The 23,962-nt window shown below is 45.4% G+C and overlaps 1 protein-coding gene and 1 long non-coding RNA gene across 2 annotated transcripts in view; both read right to left on the reverse strand.

The window, feature by feature from the left end:
• The window catches only part of PRKCH (protein kinase C eta), a 120,397-nt gene extending 103,381 nt beyond the window's left edge, over positions 1-17,016 (reverse strand). The window contains exon 1 of the mRNA XM_052783456.1: positions 16,520-17,016. Coding sequence (XP_052639416.1) covers positions 16,520-16,879 — 360 coding nt within the window. The 5' untranslated portion in view covers positions 16,880-17,016. The remainder of the gene's footprint in view (positions 1-16,519) is intronic.
• Positions 17,017-17,784: 768 nt separating this feature from the next.
• LOC128140064 (uncharacterized) lies at positions 17,785-22,632 on the reverse strand. Its single transcript, XR_008234606.1, has 3 exons — positions 20,874-22,632; positions 19,603-20,773; positions 17,785-18,045 (listed from the first exon to the last, which is right to left on the reverse strand). It is a non-coding gene; the product is annotated as an uncharacterized LOC128140064 (long non-coding RNA).
• Between the last annotated feature and the right edge of the window lie 1,330 nt (positions 22,633-23,962).

The following is a 23,962-nucleotide window of genomic DNA, read 5'->3' on the forward strand; positions in this document are numbered from 1 at the left end:
CGTAGATGGTAGGACTAAGGGAACCTCCGTGCCACGTAGGCCCACAGTGCTTGCTTTCACCCAGAAAAGCTTCCCACGCAGGCTGCCATCCCCTTTTTGCAACCCTGGTATCACACTCCTACAGCGGTGGTGGTGTATCTCTCCTAAAGGCAACATGATGTATGAAAGAAGCTGCATATATTAGATCATACACATCACCTTTTCAACCAAAGACTGCAAAGCCCCTTGGGGTGCTGAGGAAACCTTACACCATCAATTTTATAGATAAGGAAAGCAATATATGGGGATGGCAGGAGCAGAACTAGAAACAGTGCTTGTGGACTTCAAAAGCCCGACCTAGCACACTGCATGGCAGCCACACCACCTTGGAAAAGGGCAAGGAAGACTCTGCAGTACCCGTGAAAGCAATGCATGCCTGGACTGTGCAGCAGTCCAGATGTCAAAAAGAGTCAATTGCTCCACAGCACCAGAACCCATCACTCTCTTCAGTGACTATAAAGCCTTGCACTAAGTGTTTTGGGGGGGGAGCCGGGGGGGGGAACGACATACACCACCACCACCCCCATCAGTATCACGATGAATTAATTTACGTGCAAAATCAAGTTATCAGCAGTATTTCTGACAAAATATAAGATTTCAAATTACATATCTCAGTGGCATGCCAGTCTTTAGAACTACAGCTCCCATCATGGATATCCCTATTTAAAGCCTTAGCTGCATTACTCATCCTTAGTGAGGATATGAAAAAGGAGGGATTCATTCCAACAACTTTCGCAGCCCAGATCCTGGCATGGGCTGTAACACCACGGAGAAGCCTAAGCACTGCTCCGACCATTCTTTCCAGACCTTGAATTAATCACAGTGACTTCTTTCTTCCTCCTCTCACTTCCTCACCTAGCACTTTTTTTAACACTGAAACTATTAAGGACTAACATTTATATCCAGCCAGTATTAATACACCACATCTCTTCTCACACTCCATGTTGCAAGATGATCTGTCAAATGATTTGAGATGGAAGAATGAAAAGCAAACTATCAAATGTAGGTGGTGCCTCACAGGAAAGAATCTGCTTGGGACACAGCAAAAGATGAAGAGGAAGGTTAAAAGTACTTTAGCCCACACACTAACCCCTGTCCCATGCCCTGCCAACAGCTTATGGGATTGTTTAACATCCCTGGCACACGCATCCCAGAACATCATGTAAAAGCAGTAGCAGTTTCTGGCCGCACAGCCAATTAGATGTTTCTAAAGGTACAAAAAAAAAAAAGGAGTGCCAAGGCATGCGCTCCCCCAGCATTCCTGAAGGTATGATGCTTGCTCCTGCTGTCCAGATGTTACTGCTCACGTCTCCGCTCTAATCCCACAAGGTCCAGCACTGGGAGTCACAGTCAAGTCTTCACGCAGCAAAAAGAATGTAAGTTGGGATCCAGTACGCAGCTGACAACACCCAGACAGGACATGCCATTGCCAACATTTGCTTCGCCAAGTTAGATCATATCCTATTTGTGTAGTGGTTTTTGTTTGTGGGTTTGTTTTTCTGTTTGGGCTTTGGGTTGGTTTGGTTGGGGTTTTCTTTTGGGGGGGGGGGGGGGAGAGTACAATAAAAATATTTCTGTAAAACAGCAGTTAAAAAAAGGGTGCATAGGTGACGTTCTTCATAGTGAAGGACCCTGGGTTGTGTATTTGTACAGAAAGGATTGGGGGGGGGGGGGAAGTCCCAAAATCCTGAAGCCAAGCACTGCAATAACAGAGAGACTGTCCAAGACCAAGCAATTTTTAGTTCCATCAAGTCTGTGATTACAGTTTTCCTCATCTACCTCATGAGAGAGATGATCTCACTACCCACTTGTGACCATAAAGTCATAGCTGTGACTCCAGCAATTGAGTTGAGACGGGAAGGAGCTGAAAAGCGTCGGCCTCCAGCCTTCTCCCAGCCACTGGATGGGTGACAAGGTGACATGTCACTGGGATGTGCTGTTCAGCTGATCCAGCTATCTGCCTCCATCTGAAGGAGGTGGCACTTCTGGGGTTTGTGTGCAACTGCAAGCTGACAGGCAGCTTGCTGGCATCTACCAACAGCATACTGTCACGTATTTCCCCTTTTTAATAATTCTTTTTCCCTTTCCAAAGCGTGGTTTCAAGATGAGGAAGCACTTCTCAACCAATGTGACCAAGATGTACCTTGGACTAAAAAAAAGGGGGGGTGAGGGGGACATAACAACCCAGAAAGTGTCTGCAGAAGAAAAGGTTGGAACATGGTTAGAGTGGTTTTGCTCACATGTCAATCGAGAACATAACCTGATGCTGACCACATTTCCCATCCGAAGCTCAACATCACCTGCAAAGCTGCAGATAAATGTTGTTCTCTTCGAACAGAGCTTTTGCTGGGGATCACTGCAAGTCCGAGCACATGGCAATCCTAGGTAAGCCAGGAGCAGGACAGGCTCCATCACATGGCCATCGTATTTAGGACAACTGCTGTCATGTGCCCTCCTTGATAAATATTTAGTTTCTTTGTGAATGGAAGGCCTGGCATTTTATCTGTGACACAGCCAGTGCTGCATGTGCTTTATATTACAAACACACATGCTTTCAACTCCAGCCCACTAGCTAATACATTTAAAAGTATAAATACCCTTCTGGAGAAAAGTACTTCCCTACCTGGGTGGCACTGCTAATGTGGGCCTTATGCTCCTCCTCCCGCTGACAAAGAGCCCTTGGTGAGGGGGGACATACTACCTCAAGTCCCAAAGCATAATTTTATTCGCCCCAGGAAAAGTCACATCAATTTTAGTCTTATAACCTTAACCAGAGCGCCTTCACCAACTGAGGACAGAAATCCCTTGGACAGCATTTATATTCTTTCAAAATAAAATCAAATAAATTCCCTTCTTTAAGGTTTACCAAGCCCTGTAATATAAAGCTGAGAAGCCAGTCAAACAGTTCCTCTCTTCTGTACAAGCAGGATGCTCAGTAATGACCTTGGGGGGAAGAAAATGAAAGAGATACAGTCCCTCTAATAACTGCCATACATCCAATGAAGTGAACCATTACAAATGCAGTCCCCTAAGAAAGATAATAAAACACCTAATGCTATTCAACTCCTAATAGGCATGACAGCATGACACTGAAAGAGCCCTAGATAAGATTACAGCAGCAAAGAGCTGGATCCTAAACTAGCTGCATTGGAGCTGCTGACTAGATCCTTGCCACCGCTGCACCATGAGTTTTGGCTTTTTATGAATCTAAAAGATTCCTCTTGCAGCCCAGCAGCACTTGAAAAACTTCTCGGACATTACCACACACAGTAACATGAAGCACTGAGGTGGTTTCGGATACTGAGATAGAAAGTCTGAACAAGTAATGACCCACTGGAAAATTCATAGCAAGAGATGGAAAGATCTGGTACTCTTCAAACACCTACATGTTCTAACTGTGGCTTTGAAGCAAGCCACAACACTGCCTATTGTAAAGAGCACCGTTCCTGTGGAAACGGTTCCTTAATGTTGTTAGTGATGGAGTAACAATAAATACTAGAGGTGTACAGAATTTTGCAACTACCCATTTACTGGCTAAATATATATATATTTAAAAGAAAAAAAAAAAAAAGAGGTCCTGTTGTTATCGTTGACAGTGAAAAAAATTATCAGAGTATTTTTGAGAGTATTATTGTGCAGCTGAAGTAACTAAAAAAAACCCCCAAACCCACATTTCTCTGCAAATAAAATTTCATATGGCCAGGACTATTAATATAAGGAGACTGTTTAGTCAACCTAGAAGTGAACCACAAAACTTATACTGAGAAAATGTTGATGAGCGTTTTCGAGGTCAGGAAGATTCTTTCATAACACTCTTTCAGGAGCCAAGCACAGGGGCACCAAAGGTTGTTTAAAACCAGCAAGCCTCAGTTACTCTTTTCTCACCTAATGGTCATGTTCAAAACAGGAACAGGCACTTCCAAAATGTTACTAAAATAAGAAGTGGCATTGCTTAAAAACAATGAGTACTGCATATCCATTGCTGAGGCAAGTCTCTTTGCAGTAAGCTTATTTATATATAGAAATAAATCCACTGACCTCGTATTAATCACAAACACTCCTTTCCCTATGACAAAGGGAAATGACAAACTTGCAAGGACACATCAGAAACCTTCTGAGATTGCATCCACATAAGCCAAAACATGTGATGACTTGAATGATCATTGCTTCTCTTCAAAGAAATCCACCCAGACCCTACAATTTTATTCTTGACAAAATCAGAAGAGTGCAATTCTAAAATGAACCATCCAATGATTCTGAATATTCTAAGGTTCTTCTAAAATTCTGGAGTTCTAAAGTTCTTAACTCTAAGAGTTTTACCCAACAAAGTGGTAACCAGAGGGAACACAACCAGAGGAATTTCTCCTCGTTACAAGCGGCACTAAACGAGAACTGAAATGAGTGTGCGTTGTGTCCTGTCTGTCCCACAACACGCACGCATTTGCAGGCATTTCTATCTACCCTGCAAGCATTAACATCCTGCGTTCCTGCAGATGTGCAGCCACACGCAGCAACTGCTTACCCAAGACAAGCTAAAAGATACGGCTTTCAGCACCCCTTCGGTGGAGCTTAGGTAACATCGGAGCCGGGTTTTGTACGTGTCCAACAGTGGCTGTAGTTAACTGCTGGGAAGAGCATAGGGGTGATTATGAACTGATAAATCATTAAGCCAGTTCTTCAGTAGATACAAAATAAAGGGAAAAGCCATCTTGGTATCAAGCTTTGATCAAAATCAGATTACTGTCCCCAGCCTCCCCAAAGCTTCCCCCCACCCTTTTCTTCCGGCCGTCACCACTGCTCTGCAAAGGCAGCAGAACGGACGCTGCTTTCGCATGACTCCAAAACCACAGTTCACAGCCCACCACGTTAACTCATTCGGCCTTTGACTGATGTTTTATTTAGCAAGCTCAGCTATGAAATGGGGTAGGCGAGAAACAGAGACATGAGCAGGAAGCACTCTACCTCTCTTGCTGCACAGCAACTACCCATGGGGCAGAGGAGGACAAAAATCTGCTGGGTATCCTCCTAGATCTGTCCTGCACAAGCTGCCAGAGCTCACAGGTCACAAACCTGCTGAAAAAGTGCTCCATCGTGGTTAAACACAAAACCCATTCCTAATCTGGATGACTTCGTAAGCATTCACCCAAATGAAAAGGGTTTCATCCATACTAGCACATGAACGTCTTCTGCCTACCAGGGGCCAAAAACCATTCTGTGAGGATGTGCCTGAATTTTTGATGCTTTATTCCTGAGCCTGCCAGACACTCCAGAATCCAAGAGTTTGCTCTCCATTACACCACCGTCACTCCAAGATGATGACAAGCCCTAAGGATTTGGGTACAGTGAGTCCTGGCCTGCAGAGACAGCACCGTAACAGTAAATGCAGGGGTCACACTGTCCTTCAGGTAGAGCTAGAGCTCTTAGCCTCAGCCTGTAGAGATCTGGAACATGCAAGAGAAACCATATCTGCTTCTGTAACATTGCTGCCCGTTTCTATTGTCTGCGTCATACCCCTTTTGTCCCTCAAAGGGAAAGAGCAAGGCCCTACTGTCTGGGCTCACTAATGCAGCTGTAGAACTTGCTCCTTTCTTGGACATGAGCACAATGAACTTGATGTTCTTCCAGGCTCACGCCAAAAACCATTCAGCAAGATTTTGCACAGGAAAGTGCAACATGTTCCCTCCTAGAATTAAGAAGATGGGGAAAAAACTCTATCATCTTTATTGGCAAGACAGGCTAAATGTTACTTGAGCTAATTATTTGAAAATGTGGTCAAAATGAGTTACTATCATTAAGTACTGATAGGGTTATTATAATAGGGGCTAATTTTTGAGAGGAAGATGGCTTATCCTAGCACAGCTGGGTTTCTACCCAGTTTTGCTCCACTTCAAACCAAGAACAGCTCAGTTGCTCATATAGTAGCTACTAAACCACCACAATTACATCCCACTATATTAAGGAAGACCTAATAAACAAGCATTTTTTCTTAGCGTAGGTCTGTAATCTGCCACATCGCGAGTCCCTTGCAGAAACAAGAGGCTGATACTTCTACGAAAGGAAACTGACTGGAGGGTCATTTCCAACAATCTCCAATAAATCACACACACACACCCCACCCCCCCATAAGCCAGTCTTGTGAGAGTACCCAAAGCTCCTACACTGGACTTTTTACTATTACTAAGTAAACAGATAATGAAGTGATAGGTGTGGGGCTCCATCTTGCAAACCAATTAACAGCAATACTCCCACAAAGCCCTATTAGGAGATGGAGGATCACCCTACACATTTGACACCACTGTAGCTTTTGTATTAAATAGTGTGTTCCAACTGAGTAGCTTTGACAAGAAATCCCACCATGGATTTGGACTGCACAGGAACATTTTCCTCACATAGTTATATTTTCCTCCAGGCTCAGGAGCAAAGTGCCTTACAGAATAAATTTTCATTGAATATATTAATGTTAGATGCCTCAGTCTGTGAATGACCTAGATAATAAACTCATTGCACGGAAGCCAATTCCCTCCTCTTTCTTAGAGCTCTGTGAGCACTCACTGTGCTCAATAAATAATGTACAACCCAGCCAGCATTATAAAGCCTTGTTGCATGCAAGAAGGAGGAAAGAAATGTGTCCAGTTCTTCTCCAAATTAGACCGGTGCAAAGCTGGCAGCCTAACTCCATTGATGCCGCTGGGAATGCACCAATGTAAACCTGGCAAGCAAAAGCAGAAGCAAGCACCAGGCTCCTATTATGCTGAAATCTCACAGAGGACACAGGCAAACTTTTTACAGAGTGACATTTTAAAACAAAGAAGAAAGGAGGAAGACAACTTCCACATTGGTGTTATTAAAATTAGATGCCAGAAAAAAGTGATGTATGGAGAGCAGCTTCTCATGGAGTGTGCCAGAGTTTACATGCACAGGAGGGATAAGAATTGGGCCCCCCTGCATGAAAGGTTTCTCCCTCTCTTCAGATTTAAAGCATTTAAATTTTAAAAGAATTAAAGGATACAAGCTAGGAGAAAACATTCAGTAAATCAATTCCCAGATTTCACCACTTAAAACAACATATTTTTTCCTTTGCTCTTCAATCCCGGGCAAAAACCAACAAGCTATATGGCCTTGTTTACCAAGGAAAATAAATGCAGGACAAAGTAGGAATTCAAACAGGATAAACTAGTCTTTCATTAGTTGTTCTTGATCTAGGCGGCCTTCGTTATTCTGAAGGAACTTAGCCCAGAATTGAATACATTTAGTACAGGATGAGCACACTGACCAGTCTAAGAGGAGAGAATCACTCTAGAAACTAACTCACACATAGACAAGCCAACCCCAATGCTATCAAAGACAGCATTTATTTGCAACTATTTTGCCAGATAAAAGCACTTTGGAGTACAGACATCCCATGCTGATTTTTACTGTCATAGTAAAATTGTCACCCTCTTTCCTATCCAGACCGTAGAGCCAGCCAGCTCCAACGAACCGACACAACCCTAAATGATCTTTCTGACAGTCCACATCTCTCTCTGACTCATACCTACAGCACTTGGCATAGTTATGACTGGTCCCTATTTGAACCTGTTACAGCATCTGTAAAACTGTGAATGACGGCAAATATTTTCTGTCCAAAAAGCAATAAAAGCATTTTCAAACTAAGACCCCATTGCTACCACAGGAGGTTTAAGATACTAAAGCAAGTGGAGATGTATATGAAGGCTTTAATTTACAAGTGATGTCTTGGTTACATGACAGAGTAAAATTAAATTTACTCAAGAGAAAAATAGAAATTACAGTACTTTGCTAAAATGGAGAATAATGACAAAGAGCTAAGAAAAAAACATACGAAACAAGCAAAGGAAAAACAGAAACCACAGAGCAGGCAGAGAGAGGGCTAGAAACCAGAAGTGCTGTAGGAAGGTATGAGCTGCTTTTTCAGAGCAAATCAGACCAGCTGACAAGTCAAAATCCTGCCTCTGAGGATGGCTGATACTAAACATATGAGACAAAGGCAGGAAAAACATCTCAGTGTTCAGATATGGAACTGCCATCTCAAACCTCTCCTCAGCCCCTAGACGCACGTTGTCAGACTGTCAGTATAATTCTTACTATTCGGTGTAATGTCCTGGGACAGCACAGATACGCAGCCTGTTTCTCACATCCTCTCCCTCACTCGCCTCCATCTGAGAGGTTACAGGGCTGTGCTGATCTGTCAAGTGATTTCACACTGCAAATTATTTTATCAATTTATTTTTTTTAAAAAGCCCAGCAGACATGTAATACTCATACACCAAATCACATGTTTAGAAATATGTCTTGCATGGATGTATTTTCCTCCTCTCTTTCTTTTGACAGAAATATCCCTATTGCAATAAAAAGTTAAAAAAAACAAAGTCAAAAAAATTCCACTAAGGCCTACACAGCATTGTCACGTTGGTTAAAAAAAAAATAGAATAAATAACCTATCTCCCATCTCACAAGCTGAAGTCAGCTACCAAAGCTGCCCAACTTTTGTTTCTGCACCAGTACTTCATCTCCTGTCTGTTCAACAGCCAGGAGACCCCTCCTGGAAGGAGTCTGGAGAGCTGCCACTGTATCACTGATACAAATACAATCAACTCACTCATGAAACTCAATACTTACGAAACTTGGCAGGTGAACACCAAGAAAAAGTCTTTATGTAACGTCATCTACAGGTTCACACTCCCCTCCCTCCTGCCCTGCCAACATTTTTTTGTATTGCCAAAGCTCATGGGTAACTACAGTCATAGCAGCGTGCTCTTACTCCAGTGCAAGCTACGCCGACCCGAAGGACAGGTCTACACCGTATAATGGAACACAGAAATTCCCATCCAGCGACAAGGAGGGCCAGCGGACAAGCTGAAATCTTATCCCAAACCTGAAGTCTCAAACACCCTGTGTCCGTGCAGCCCAGGGCTGCCATCCTTCCCAGGCTGGGCTTCATTGGTTTGCAAGGTGTCACTCAGAGGAGACAACCCTGGATGCGACATCCATCTGTCACACAGACAAGACACAGGCATCCCCTTGTCTGCAGCGGATGCAACTCTCCGTCCTGAGGGCTGCATCCCTCCATCAGGACATGGATCACCGGTGGGCTAAAGAGCACGAGGCTTTCTGGGGATGCCGTGGGTCCCCACAAGGAAGACAGTGGCTGAAAACAAGCTGGTGGCTGCCAGAGCAACTCTTCTGCCTGCAACCTGCCCCCTGCCCCACATCCGAGGAGCCCCAGGGAAGAGCAAAGCAGGGAATGGGCCGTCAGCTGGTAAAACTGCTCTGGCAGGCCTGTGGGATAGATCTGGTCATCGATTAGATGCCTCTGGTCTAGTGTAACAAGGGCAGAAGGGCATACAAGGCCTCGCAAGGGCAGCAAAAAAGCAATTTTTTCCCATCACCTTGGGCCCGGCACAGACGCTGAGATCTTAGCGCTGAATATCGGTAGCGCCAGAATTGCTGAGGAACACTTGCTCTCACGCAGCATTGCGCTAACGCAACAAAACCTGGCGTACATCTGTTCATGGTGCTGGCTTTCAAAATAAAGCAGGATGGTTTCCTCAGCAATTGCCTTCCCTGAGCGATGAGAACATCTCATAATATCAAAGAATAAAAAATGTCATTGGCATTGCAGAAATTTAAGCAATTTGTCTGGCGTACCCTAAGTAGCTTAGTAACATTAATTGGATGCTTCAGGATGCACTTTGTTTTAGACATACATTTGCCATCTTTGATATAATTATAAAGCAAGTCTTTCCCTCACAGCCAGCCAGGGCTTCTTGTACCAGCACAACCAAGGGCATGGCTTGGGAGAGGAACAACGCCTGGCGAGCTCCACCAGGACACGACGCCAGGTTAGTTATCCAGGACTCCAGCCTTGTTCACTGCACGGCCCCACAAATAACACAGGGGTGGAATAAGCAATCAGAACAAAGATTCTCACTGTCTCCAGAAGAAATTAAGTCTGCAGCATGGTTTGACATATATTAACTGCGTGCCTAAATAGGCTGAGATTTGGGAGGCAAGAAGGTGCGATGCCTGATCCAGAACACATTACAAAAGCTGCCAGCAACTCGTTTTACTTGCTAACTCCTCTGTTCGCCTTTTTCTCCATGGTTACACAAAAGGTCCCCGATTTCTTGATTGTATTAGCAAAGCACAATAGCTACAATCAAGCCTAAAACATCAAAGGAGCTTTAATAGTTTGCAAAGAAAGGGTGGGAGTCTTATTCACTTCAGTAAGGGATATGCTTTCATATTGAATTACACTGTAAATCAGTAGGCTTTCTAATGGCATTTCAATAGCTTAAACGGCCCCCTCGACAATCTTTTCTGAGGGGGTTTATTGCCTATAAGCTCAAAGTGGCCAGAAACCAAATCGTCACTCAGAAAATACTCCTAACAGAAAGCCTCGGACGGCCTGGATGAAATGCAGAAAGACCTGTGGTAAAGGCTAAATTAGAACACGAAGGGAGCGAGGCAAGGCCAGTGGGGCGCAGAGAGCAGGGCTGGGGACAGAGCTTCCTGGGGTGCTGGGCTCACTTGTGCTGCGGCCACCCCGCTGGCCCCCCCGCCTCCTCCTCCTCCGCACACAGCCTCTCTGAAAAGAGCAACCCCAGGGCTGGGGGCACGGGTCTGCAAGCCCCCTCAGGAGCTTCTTCTGCCATGACTAACGCTGCTGAAGGAGACACGGGCATCAGCCCTCGGCCTGCCGCCTCTCTCTCTAACCAGGCCTTGCAGGTAGTTCAGTGGCAACACCACCGGCTGAGCAACAGGCAGCAGCAGAAACAGAAAGCTAACAAAGCAACCACATTAGCAAGGGCTTCGACAAACAGCTCCAGAAAACCTCGTGTGACTATGCGAGCTGGGGCCTCTCCCAGCCGCCCGCTCCACCCCACGCCGAGAAGCTGCCACCAGGCCAGAGAGCCGAAGTGCCGGTGAGCGGGCTGGCAGGCAAAGGCGGCGTGGGCTGACAAACCTACGTGCCCACCACGTCGTGGAGAGAGAGGGCCTGGGTGCCTTTCAGTGGGGTTTGGGTCGAGCTTTCGGCTCGGCGGCTGCTCGCAGCTGGGGAAAGCGATGCGGTGATACTTGCATAGCCTATCCCAGCCAAAGTGCACTGGGTGGGAAAGCGTGCTCCTCTCCCGCACACCTCTCCGGCGTTCCCCAAGCCCTTCCCAACTCCAACGGCATCAAAGGAACAGTTCTCAAGACATAGCTGCGGAAAAACAGACTAAGGAACACACTAGAAAGTTGGTACCGCAGCGGGACCAGGCACCCAGCTGCATGCAGGACAGCCAAACTCACGTCCTACTGTACCCAGTTCAAAGCCAGCACATGAACTCCTGTCCCACAGACCCCGACCAGCATCCCAGTGGCTCCGACCACTGTAAGCTGGCTCTTCTCATTCTTTGACCAAATCTTTCCAGCCTAACACACTCTCAAGCAAAATGCCTACGTTCTCCAAGGATGCTCGCAGTTGCCCGACAGGCCGTTTATTGGGGAGGAGCTCATGGGTGAGCAAGAAATCGACTCCTAATTAGCTCAACTTCTGATGCTGAAACAGGGCAGTAAGCGTGCAGCTTTTCGTGACAGTCAGCCCTAGTCGTTCTCATCTGCCTTGATCAGTAAAACTGTTATTAGCATCACACGCCCCAGGATTATTTAATACCTGACAAAGTGCAACAATTTTTCCTTTATTTATTTATTACAGCCTTTGTTTTAGGCTGCAGGGCACTCTCAGGTAGCCTTGGTGCACGGGACTCTGCTGGCATTTTCAAGGGTTTGTTCGTAGGGCCTAAGGACAGCTGTACGCTAAAGGAAAAGAAACAGAAGCCGAAGTTCTAGTAGCTTTCAAAAACCATCTTACCTTCTGCAGTGGGTGTTTCTCTCCACTATTCCCATTCAACATAACAACTGCACATCAGTAATAATAATTACAGAAACAACTTAAAACTTACCAAGAAATAGGGAAGGAGTTTACTCGATCCTCATTTGCAATTAACGTGCAGCGTGACTTTCACACAGGTCAGAAATCTGCACTATGTATACGGCTGTCATGCATGGAAACAGAAATCATATGGACAGATTGCTACTGCTCTTTATCTCTCAGCCTGCTACTGACCTATGGAAGGAGACACTATTTACTCCCACTCTACAGGCTGCAGTCCATCTCTGCAGGTGGGCACAGGCTGATGCAGGCACAAAATACTGCATCGCAAAATCCTGTCAACAGCTATAAAGTATTTTCGGCTTCCTGATGCAAGTTTTGCCCACTTGGAGAACACTCTGCAGGGAAGCAGGAGTCAAAACAAGAAGCAACCATATCGTATTTGACCTGCAGCGCCCTGGCTCCCTGCCATGGTCATAATGCTCTGGGGAAGAAGTTGCATTCTCCTTTAACTCTTCAATTTAATGTTCAATAAATACAGTTGCATATAAACATGGGTAAAACACAGTTCTTTCTGCCTTCAGACAGAAAAAATCATAGCAAAGGATACAGGCGAAAGAGCTCAAGTTAAGGAATGCATGAGAATTATTTGTCTTAATCTCTTCCTGCACACATGAGCAAATGGTAACAAACTCATCAGGAAGTTGCGATTGGCTCATTAATCTTATAGTCCATCTGTTATCTAATTTCCTTCAGTATACGCTGATAAATTGCTACTTCAAGATCAAGGTTGAATTTTAACTCCTTGTTAAAGTCCTAGAAATTATGACATCTCTACACAGGGACTAACCATTTTTACAATTGTAATTAAATAATTCCCTAGTAACAATGCAATTCAGTATCTGTAAATAGTGTTTCCCCAAGCTTAAAAATTACTTCAGCTACTACGTAAAACTCATAGGAATAATCCTATATATTGTAAACATCTCCCCTTTCAGTTACAACTCAGTACCAAATTATTTATGTTGTTTCACTGACATATGACTGCTTCCTGTACTGCACTCGGAGACAGTTAAAGAGGAGATACTACCTTTTAAAGAGGCATATGCCGAGTAAAAAGATCTTAGCACATGCTAGTGCAAAATTAGATGCTTTAAAAGACAAGTTTCAACCCTGATGTAAATCATAACATAACAGCTTTCGGATAGCAGCCAGCTTAATTCTCCACTGCGTTGCACCGGGCAGGGTCACGCGCACCTGTGTAAAATGCTACCATTCAGGTTTGCACAATTTCACACCCACACAGGAAAATGCCTACCAGAAAAAACACGGTACCAGAGAGATCGCTCCCGGTTTTAACTACATTAAAGCATGCTGAAGGCAAAATGGCATTTAACTGACAATATTAATAAAAACTACTGCTCTGCAACTTGACAAGTAAATATAAGAAATGGGAAACAGAGAGAAGGATCTTCAAGTTAATAAGCTCTTACAGATTTATCTGTGTAAAATTAGTCAAATGTGTTTAATAACTAATATGCAAATTAAAAGATATCCAGACCATGGTAATGTGTTTACTAGAAAGACTTCAGAAAACAATCAAAATGGTTAGAAGAAAAAGGGTCAGTTTTGAAGAGTCTCTGGAACATGGATTTTAACGCAAACCATGAACAGAGAACTCTGTCCCAGTACCCAGTGGGATGACTCAGGTGTATAAGCATTACTGATGAGACAGTTCATGTCCATACACTTACTCATCTGCATAAGTGTTTGGGGTCATAATTGCAGTGATGTACCTGCAAGTCATCTGGGAAGCACCAATGCTTACACACCAACTGCTCCTACTTGCCTCTCACCAACACTTCCTACAGTTCTCACAAGAGATGGTGACCCATGTTACAACTAATCACTTTTTTTTCAGCAAGAGAAAATCCATGTTTATAAACAGAGCAGCATGAGCCTGAGAGCTCATGCCAAAATTTTCAGGCCAATATGTTTGCTGAGGGACTGTCCCAGGTTATCCCCAGCAGCTTGGCTCTCCAGAGGAGAGCTCAGGAAGCAGAGGCAGCCAGCAGAGCAGAGGCAGTTTGACTGTTATCAATCCAAGGAGCATTTGGAGTTTACCAATATATTGTTGCCCTTGTCTCTGAAAAGTGAACGTAAAAATTCTGTTTCAAATCAAAATGAAAAATCACACACAGCCAAGTCAGTGTAAGCCAGCGGATTCACCAATCTTCCCCTCGCTCCATTCACTCCTTCCTTGCCTACATGTGCTTTTGCTTTGGGGATGGAAAAAGGGCAGTATGAAGGATTTCAGAGTGGAGGTGCAGCAAATCATCTTCAAATCCCTTGTGGTGTCTTATATCGTGCCAGCAGTTCATGGACCTCGGGTTAGCACAAACCAGCATTTCCTATCCTTCTGATTACACAAAACCCCATGACAGCCTTGCTGGATTTATCAACACATATTAAATTATCAGGGCAAGATGCTGTTCCCTGTCATCATGTGATCCTGGCTGCACGCTATGCGAGATGCTAACGAAGCAAGTCAAAAGGGAGGGGAGAGGAGAAAGGGAACAGAAGATGAACACTTGCTCACTCCCCACTAAATCCACCCCAGCTGTAATTTTTAGACATTAACTGAAAAGTTAGAGCAGCAGCTCCTAGCCTCTGTCTACACACCCAGATATAACATCAGTTTACATCATTCTAGTTAAAAAACGCACTGATTTTCCACCCCTTTGCACCCATCAACTCACAGGTACAGGAGTTCATAAAACATGTGCCTATCCAGCAGGGATAAGAAACTTTGCCCTGACCAAAGACCAAACAAGCATTTCAGGCTACAGACTGCATCTGTCCTAAAAATCAGCACTGCAGGATGGATGAAAGGAAAAGAAACAGTGGGCCCCTGGACATGCATGCATCCACACCAGAGGCAATATTATTATAGATATTTTAGTAATGTAAATAAGGCCACCACCTTTGCAACTGAGCAGTCCAATCCCACATGTAGCCAGACCCAGTGTGACCGGGACTCCAGCCTTCTGAGAGGATAGGGCCTCTCTCAACAGCAAAGAGGAAACACCCCCAGCAAATTAAACAAAGAAAACCCTCAAAACTACAGCTCTCTATCCTGAGCTCACTCCTTTGCCCTGGCCCACAGGGGTTCATTCTGTATTTAAAACTGTTTTAGCACAAGTCCCAGGAGCAGTTTCTCTCCAGCAGCACAACTAGTCTGGGAAGCTGGGCATGCACCCACCGAGCAAACCCCTGTGAATTCTGCTCTGGCTGTGCTGTCAGGAGCAATATCTGAGCCAACTCGTTTGAGGCTAGCCTGGATCCCTCTGCCTGACACAAAATCACATCAGTGACTGTCTGAGAGAAACCACCTTTAGTGCATGAACCTCACGCCTATCCGTAGGGTACCTAAGTACACCGTAAGAAGAAGAAAAAAAAAAAAAATAGGACCAACATACACCTATTAATCTATCCTGCAACTGGTATTTCCCTGTAATCACACCAGAGGTGTAGCATCACACCTCAGTCTCAGATACCGGTTGAGAACAGAAAGCAGCGTATTCTCCCCAGCGATACGATCGAGATGCCTATCTGTTCTCTACAGTGTCAGCTCTCTTTCCTCTACGTCTGATTTTATTGTGGTGGTTACCTGACCACGCGTGCTGAACTTCCTGGCCTCAAAAAGTTAATACCTACCTTAACCTCGGAAACTCAGCTCTTCGGCACCTTCTCTCCCCAGAAGAAATACCTTTTTTTTTTTTTTTTCCTTTTCTAACCTAACACAAGCAAACTCAAACTACTGTCTGGATCAATACAGTCACTTCCTCCTTTACAGTAGTGGAAGCAAAGGCACAATTTTAGAGCCTGTGCTATTACTTTCACTTACCATTAGGACTAAGACACAAATAAGGTTCTCTGGGCCAGATGCAAGTGACATCTACTTGAAAATAACCTAGAATTAGCTGTAAATGAAACTGTGTTCAACCAGCACAGTGGTGTACATAATAGACACAAGACTAGTCCTGCCGTTCTGTTAAGAAGTCAAAGAAATTTGCATGCACACATCAAACAATTGTGCAAGCATGTGTAGATCTGAGCAGAAATACATCCAACCCCAGGTATCCGGGTTTCCAAGTATACCTCTGCGTGCTAAGCAAAAGAAGAAAGGTGTACGATTGTGTCAGTCTGCAGGTGTACTTTGCCGGTTATGCACTGCAAGTCTTCTTTCTGCTAGTCTACAAAGAGGAGAGACTTCACAGCCCTCAGCTACAGGGTCTTGACTCTCAAGCTGTGACAGCTGAGACTTTTTGTTCTCACGGTCGCAATATGCATCAGCTGAAAGAGCAGTCTAAATAGCAGTCTAAGCAAATCTAAAGCATGGGGGGGGGACACAAACAGATGCACGAAGGTACACCTGTGTGAATGCAGACGCACACACCGGGCTGCGTGCATCTGCAGCACAGGCGTGCAAGGACAAGCCCCAGCTCCGCGAGTACCCTTCGAGCGCCTTCATTCATTCAGAGAGGAGCCCAGCTCCAGCTTCACCTGGAGACAGGTACTCACCCAGCCTTCGAAGCCGTCGCTGGGGCCTGCGGAGCGCAGGAGGTCCTGGAAGTGCAAGGTGCAGTTGGCCACAAAGTCGTCGTAGCCGATGGGGGTGTCGTGGAAGACGGACAGCTCGATCTGATGGCCGTCGGTAACCGTGGCGGAGAACTCCTCGTTGTAGGTGGGTTTGTTGGTCTTCTGCTTGGTGCTGGTCTGCCCGACGCGCACCTGGTCCACGCTGACGGTGACATAAGGGTCCAAGAGCTGGTAGCCCTTGCGGAAAAGCGAGTGCCGGAGGGACCAGCGGGTGGGCTGCAGGCCCACCGCCTCCCCAATCCGCACCTTCAGGTACCCGTTGAACTTCATGGCTCCGGACATGGCCGCCCCCCCGCGGCGCCCGGCAGCCCGGAGGAGAGCCAGACCCCTCTCCCGCGGAGCCGGGCCGGTAGCCAGCCCCGCCGCGCCTCTTCAGGGGGCCGGCCGGCGGCGCCGCGCCCGCCCCCGGGCCATGCCGGGCCCCGGAACCGCCGCCACCCCCCCCCCCCCACTCCTCCCTCCGCGCACCGCCCACCTCCCGCGGCAGCGGGCAGCCGCTCCGCCGCCCAGCCCCGGCCTCGCCTGCCGACGGGGAGCGGCGCCGTCCGGCTCGGCGCGGCGGGGGACACCTGGGGCGTAGGACGGCGCTGGGCGGGGAGGAGCCGCGAACCCGCGCCGCGAGGGCGGGGCCGGGCTGGGGAGCGGGCGGGACGGGCGCTCGCACGGCTCGGCTCGGCTCGACCCGGTCCGGTCCGGTCCGGTCCCGGGCGGTGCCCCCCCCACCCCCCCCCCCGCCGTTAGCACAGGTGCGGCCGGCAGCGGCCAGGAGCCCCGCCGGGAGGCGGAGAGGGAGGGGGAACCGCCTGCCGAGCCCTGAGAAGCGCGGCGGGGAAGACAACGCCGGTGCTAGGTTGCGGGGCGAGCAGCCTGCCCCGGCGCCGCGCGGGGAGACGGCCCGCCCTTCCCCGCCGATGCAGGGGTGCGCCCCTCCCGCACCCCCCCCGGCGGCCGCAGCCCCTTCCCGCCGCGTTTCACACCGCCCGGGGAAGGGCTGAGGCCGCACCTGGTCATACCTGCGGTGTATCGCCGGTACAGCTGCACGGGGAGAGGAGTTAAACAGCGCAGCCTTATCTCAGCTGCTTTGTACCTTGTCTTTTATGGCAGGCGTTTTACAGCATCCTAACGCTGGAGCAGCGCATTTAACTAGGAGAACGGGTACGGGGAATATGAAGATATGTTGATTTTGATATTGAAAAGTTTATTGTTACAACTCTGCCGTTTGGGATTAATTGCATATGATTAACGTTCTTGGCACTAGGCATGAAGGGTTTGTTTTGGGGTGGATAGCTCTTGGTTTTTTATTGCACTTAATAAAGTCAGAATTTAAATACTTTTAATTACTTTCCAAAGTTCACAGCAAAATGGCGTGGACTGGGTAGGGGAGCCGTGAAATCCTGCTTTCCTGGTGATACTGTTTGGCCAACGTTGTCTGAATTAGGTTGCAGTCCCTACAGCGGAAGATGTCATCTGAAGGTCCGCGCCACTGCCGGACAGTGCCAAGGCTGGCTGGGAGTGTACAGCCTCTTTTTTTTTTTTTGGTGTGTGTTTCTTTCATTTTTTCTTTTCTTTTCCAGCCTACTCCTCTCCCCTCAGCCCTTTATCTTTCACATTCTACCCATTCCCTAGCAGACCGCTTCTGGTTTCCCACCCCGTCCTCCTCCACACACCCTTTTTTCCTTCTAGACACTCCACATTTTGCAGGAGCACCAAGGCAAGGCTCCTTCCAGCCTCAGACAGAGCAGGGCTCCTATTGCCTACTCGGGAGAGAGCAGGTGGAACAGGTTCAGTAATGTGATCATTCCCCACATGGAAGCAACAGTTCTGCCAGAAAAACTCACAGACCCTTAAATCAGACTTTTGGCAGGTCTCCTTGCAAGGCTTTTAAGTTCCTTGATCTGTCACTATTAGCTGGAGAAAAGAAGTGTTTAAGAATTTTTTGGGCTTGGTTAGAACAGTTCATCCTGGGGAGGAACGCAGGCTTAATCTGAGAAATTGCCAAACTGCACAAAATCCAGCCACCATGGGGGCTAGGATCTTGTCTCCAGGAGTGACCAGCTTGAGGTCTTTTAACAGAAGGTATGGCTGAGCAAACACAGAGTAGTCTGTTCCCATAAAAGACTTAAAGATTTAGGAATTTTTTTGTTGGGTTGATGTTCCTTCTGAAACGCATTTTAGCATTAGCTATGATCATTCTGGGTAGTTTTATTTTCCCTACAGCTATCCTGTTTTTAATCTTCACACCTTCTTGGATTCCTCCATCCCACAGCAGTGAGCTGGTCACAAATAAACATTTTTTTTATCAGCTGTACATCTGCTATCACTTTAACTTCTTGATTTACCACTGTTCTTCTTTCATGACACCATCAAATAAAAAAGCCCCTCATTTACCTTCTCAAGAGCATCACTATTTGCCATTTTGCACTTTCATCATCTCTATCCTTCCTAGTCATGAGCTGTCCCTTCGAGTCCATGAGCCAGGACAGAATCCATACTGACCATCATGGGCAACCCACAGTTCTTAGACGACTTCACCAGGACTCTCTGTAATGGCTACAGACAAGACTTAAAGACAGCCTGAACTTTAAAGCACCCAGGATGAACATCCACAGGATGAGTCTGAAGGCCTTATAAAGGCTGGAGCGCTTACTCTCCAAACTCCAAATCGTCAAACATAGATTTTACTTTGCTTAGAGGTCTTCAAAGAGCTCAGCGCAATAGCAATGAAGAACGGTGATTTAAAAAGAACAAGTTTTGGCTTAGTGCAGCATGTCCAGTTTGCCTCCGAGTTTCTTGTGCTGGATCTATTTATTTGCCTTATGGAAGTTAAAACCTCTATAGTTTTTTAAGTTTAAGTCCACCCCCAATAGTGCAGATAAACCCTTTTTAGAAGTCTGAATATCAGCTTATATTCACAAGAGCTCTTGGAGGTTGGAGACTATAGTTTATATATAAACATGAATTACAATACCAAACTGCTATAATACTGACACAATTTTTCTCTCTACCTTTTCCTCAGTTTTCTGAGGAAGCAGAGATGAAAGCCTTCCCAAGCAACTTGTTAGAAGTAATGACTGGCTCACATATTTACTGACACAAACAGGGAGAAGACCAAAATCTGCTAGTTAAAGGTTCTGATGGTGCCATTTCCTCTGCTTAATCACACAAGGTGAAGTACTTCGCTGCATTGGAATTTCATATATAATAGCAATAGGAAAGGAGACTTTTAAAGAACTTTTTCCATATAGTGGTTCATTGGAGTCTTGTGTGATAACATGATTCCTGTACCTGGGCCTTGGAAAAAAACGAGCAAGTATTGTAAAACTTATGGAAAAAACAGGTGAGCTATAGTTATAAATTTTTCTGATAAGCAGCAGTACCCATTGCTAGCCAGTTTTCCACTGGAGGAAAAAAAATCAATCCTGTGGACTCATATGATGTGAATCTAATTAATTTTGTTTATCCACTTGAACTAGCCTGGAACAGATCATCTCAAAGAGCATCTGAACACACCCCTATTCTGAACTCCCAGCCAAAGCCCAAACGTCCTGTTCTCAAAGAGAACCGAGTAGTGACATGAAGTCAGAACATACCCTGCCTACTCTCCAGACATCCAAGCAGCGGAAAAACACCCCCAGTTCAGTATTTCCTTCCAAGAATCAAAACATCCCTGTACATAATGACCTTGCAAGGCTGAATGCAGCAGCACCATCTGGTGATGGCTGCGTTGAACCTCCTTGCACAGCTCTCCGTGCCAGGCAGGTCTGCAGGAGCATGGCTTCTCTTCCCCAGCAGGAGCTCAGAGACCAGGCTCCAGACACGGCAAGTTGATTCATTTTGTGCCCTCAAGTGTTCAGGGAGGCTGAGCTCTTCCTAGAGCTTCCTGCCAAGCTGCATGGTTTCCTGAGCAGTCGGCCGATGACACATAGTTGTGTTCAAGAAACCAACTGAGAAGAATGAACAGCTCTCCTGATGTTGTGCCTGAGCAGCAGCATGGTGGATGGCGTGCAATGGCAACAAATACAAAATAAAGCACATGAGGCAATACAATCTGAATTATAGGTAAATTACAGGATAAACAAACAGATAATAGGCAATCTTACTAACCTACCAATCTGGGAGAAGATTTTAGTGTAGTGGTGGAGAACCTCCTGGAAAAAACAAATTAGAGCTCACCAACTATCAAAAAGACAAATAGACTATTAGTAATTATTAGAAACAGAACTGAGAGCAAAGCCAAAACTGTCATTCAGGCACTGCATAAGTGATACACCCATACCATTTATATTCCGTGCAAGTCCGCTTCTCCATCCGTCTCAAAAAATGCACAACAGAGCTAGAGAAGGCACAGAAAAGGATGACAAAGGTGATCAAAGGCATGAAACAGGGTTGTGAAGGGAGAAAGGCTGCCTAGCTTAAGATCTTGAATCTGGGAAAGAATGACTGAAGGGGAAAATGTGAGGGAGATCTGTACAATCATAAACCATATGAGCTGGATGAACGGAAAAGGATTTCTCATTCTTTCCCAGAAAAGACCTAAAGGGCACTCGGTGAAATTATGAGGCAGCAGGTTTAAAACATACAGAAGCAAATGCTGTTTCACACAATGCATAGCTACAATATAGAATCCCTTGCCAAAAATGGAGGCCAGAAATGTAAACAGCCTCATAAAGGGGCTAGACATTTATGGAGGATGGACTTACTAGTAGCTACTGACCATGAGATAAACCCTGGCTCAGGAACTTCTTAAACCACAAATTGCCAGCTGGGAGGATTGAACAGAGGAAGGACCACTCTGTGTTTCTCTTATTTCTTATCCTTTTCTGCTTAAGCATTTTACTTCTTACTCTGAAGCCTCAGTTACCGGCCACTCGCTGGAACAGCATGGCTGAGGTATGATGAATCTAGGAGGGACCCAGTGTGCCTATTATATTCCTCTGGATTGTAATTTCCAAATCTAAGTGAGAAAACTCAGGAATGACACCTCTTGAGACTGGCTTAGCCACAGTTCCCTGCAGATGGGTGAATGGCCAAAGACAGGAACAACTCTCTGAGTTCACTCTTGCATTCTTCCTTCAGGTCATAGTAACCTTAAGGATAAGTTTATGCAAGTTCTCTCTTAAGTTTTTGGTAGTCTGTCTGGAAAACTTGCAATTCGGCTCCACAAACAAAGCCAAAGTGCTTGGCTAAGCCCTGTTATAAGTTTATGATTTAAGCCTGGCCTCATCTCACACTACAGCTATACACAAATTAGAGCCCATTCATGCACCATTTAAAACCTCCACTTCTTTTTCCTACAAAGTGCGCATTCCCTTCACCAGTAACCTATAATTCTGTAATAATTTAGTATCGTCCCCATTTGGCAAGTTAAGCGCAAATGCTTAAATTGCTCCACTTTTTAAATTTCTACCAAACACTGGTTACATTCAGAAGTGAGTCTGTAAAGTGATGGAAAAACTTTGGCTTTTACAACTACCATTGCAAAAATGCTACCGACATTTCTTGTAAATGGAACTGCAGTTAAATACACTTTAAAAATACAAAAATTAAAAGAGCTGTAGAGGCTAGTGAAGCAGGAACTAACTCTATTTGGTTCCTCTATTAATTTTAGTCTATTTATACAACTTCCCTTTTATAGTTCTTTCTGTAAGAGTGCTTGTTAAACCTCTAAATAATGACAGCTGCTAAAAACTGAATATCCCATGTGTGGAATCATTTGTGGTCTGGGGAAAAAAAAAAGAAAAAGAGAAAAGATCAAATTCCTCACTAATGATAATAATTATGGGATCAATCCAAAACTCACTGAAGTCAAAAGCAAAGCTGCCACTGATTTAAGCTATACAAGAATCAGCCCTGGTTTGTATGTCTGCTGTTGCTCTTGATTTATCCCAATACAAACTAGAAAAAGAGGTTTAGCCTAATATCAGCTTTTCTTAGGTAGCATGCATACTTATTTTCCATGAGTAAATTGGAGCTCACCTGATCCTTATTATTTTTTATTTTTTGGAAAACACCAGGTCATTTTATAAAGTGCTGGTATTATAAACTGCAGAATATAGTTTATAAGAGCACTAACTCCTACAAGCCAACCATTAATTCAACTAATGGCCTGTTTGTTGTACTAAACTGCTCTCATTTGTCTGGGTCCATTAACAAATGCAGTGGTCATTAACTGTTAACAGCAACTCAGTTATTAGATTTTATTACTTGTACAGGAAACACTGGAGAACAAACCGCTTGTTTTGGTTTACTGGGGTTTATTTCTTTCCCAGCAGTCTTGCCCTATTATTTATAATTCAGCTCCTCACTTATTCCCAAACATGACTGACACAGAAATGGGTTCAAGCCATCCATGTAGACAATTGGTTCACATGCCAGCCCCTCCTGCCAGCCCCACCTAGCCCAACAAACCTCTCCTTCAAACCAGAGAGCTCCAAGGCACCAAGCATTTGGAGCGGCCTCTTTTCTGTATCTCTTTGTTGGGCAGCAGCTTCCGCCCACATATATAATAATGGGATTTAAGTAAAAGATACATTAACGTGTATCTAGGAGGCTGTAAAAATCTTCTGCTTCATTCATGGTTCTCTCTCCCTAATTCACTGAAATCCAACATTCAAGCTTAAAATTATCTTTTACCTCTTTGTTGGGACTGATGCATCAAGTAAGGGTTATCTCTTTCTGTCTTGCACAAACATTTAGTCCAGGTCTCTTCTGGCCTTGTCGTTTACAAATAAGCTTAGAGCCACAATCTTGCAAACGCTTGTATGTGAGGAATGTTACCCAGTACTATCAAGATCTGAAAGACCTTCCAGACTCTGAATGCTGAAGACCCCCGATGCACACGTTACTTGCTCTGCTTTCTTCACCCTGATTCAGTTCAAATCAATGGAAAAACAATACCAGTATCAAATTGTCATGAAGGACTGGCAACAGCTTGTCATGAAAGCGGCTTTCACCAAGCAGTCTGAGCAGTTTTCTTCAACCTGCAGTGCCATGAGACACAAATGAGGGAGGAAACACCCAGAAATGTGTTGTTAGTGCTCTTCGGAAACAAGATCTTCCGGACTCCCACCAATCAGTGTTAGACCTGACTGGTGTTGCAAGACAGCTACCAGTACTTCAGAGGTGGAGATATGTGAGGTGACTGTGGTTTACCCTCTGTGGGAATGGGTATATTTAATGAGATTGAAATAACGCAATTTCTGAGCTATTGGTCTTTTTCTACTGCACTGCAGTTATTAATGGTACTTAAGTTCTTCTCTCCTCCTACAAAGGCACAAGGGTACACCTGGTATAAACGATCCTACCTGTTCACTAAAGGCTTGGGTCAATCAGAAGGACAGGGCCACAACCAGCACAGTGGCACAG

The sequence above is a fragment of the Harpia harpyja genome, chromosome 3 (genome assembly GCF_026419915.1).
Source record: "Harpia harpyja isolate bHarHar1 chromosome 3, bHarHar1 primary haplotype, whole genome shotgun sequence".
NCBI classification, from domain to species: Eukaryota; Metazoa; Chordata; class Aves; order Accipitriformes; family Accipitridae; genus Harpia; species Harpia harpyja.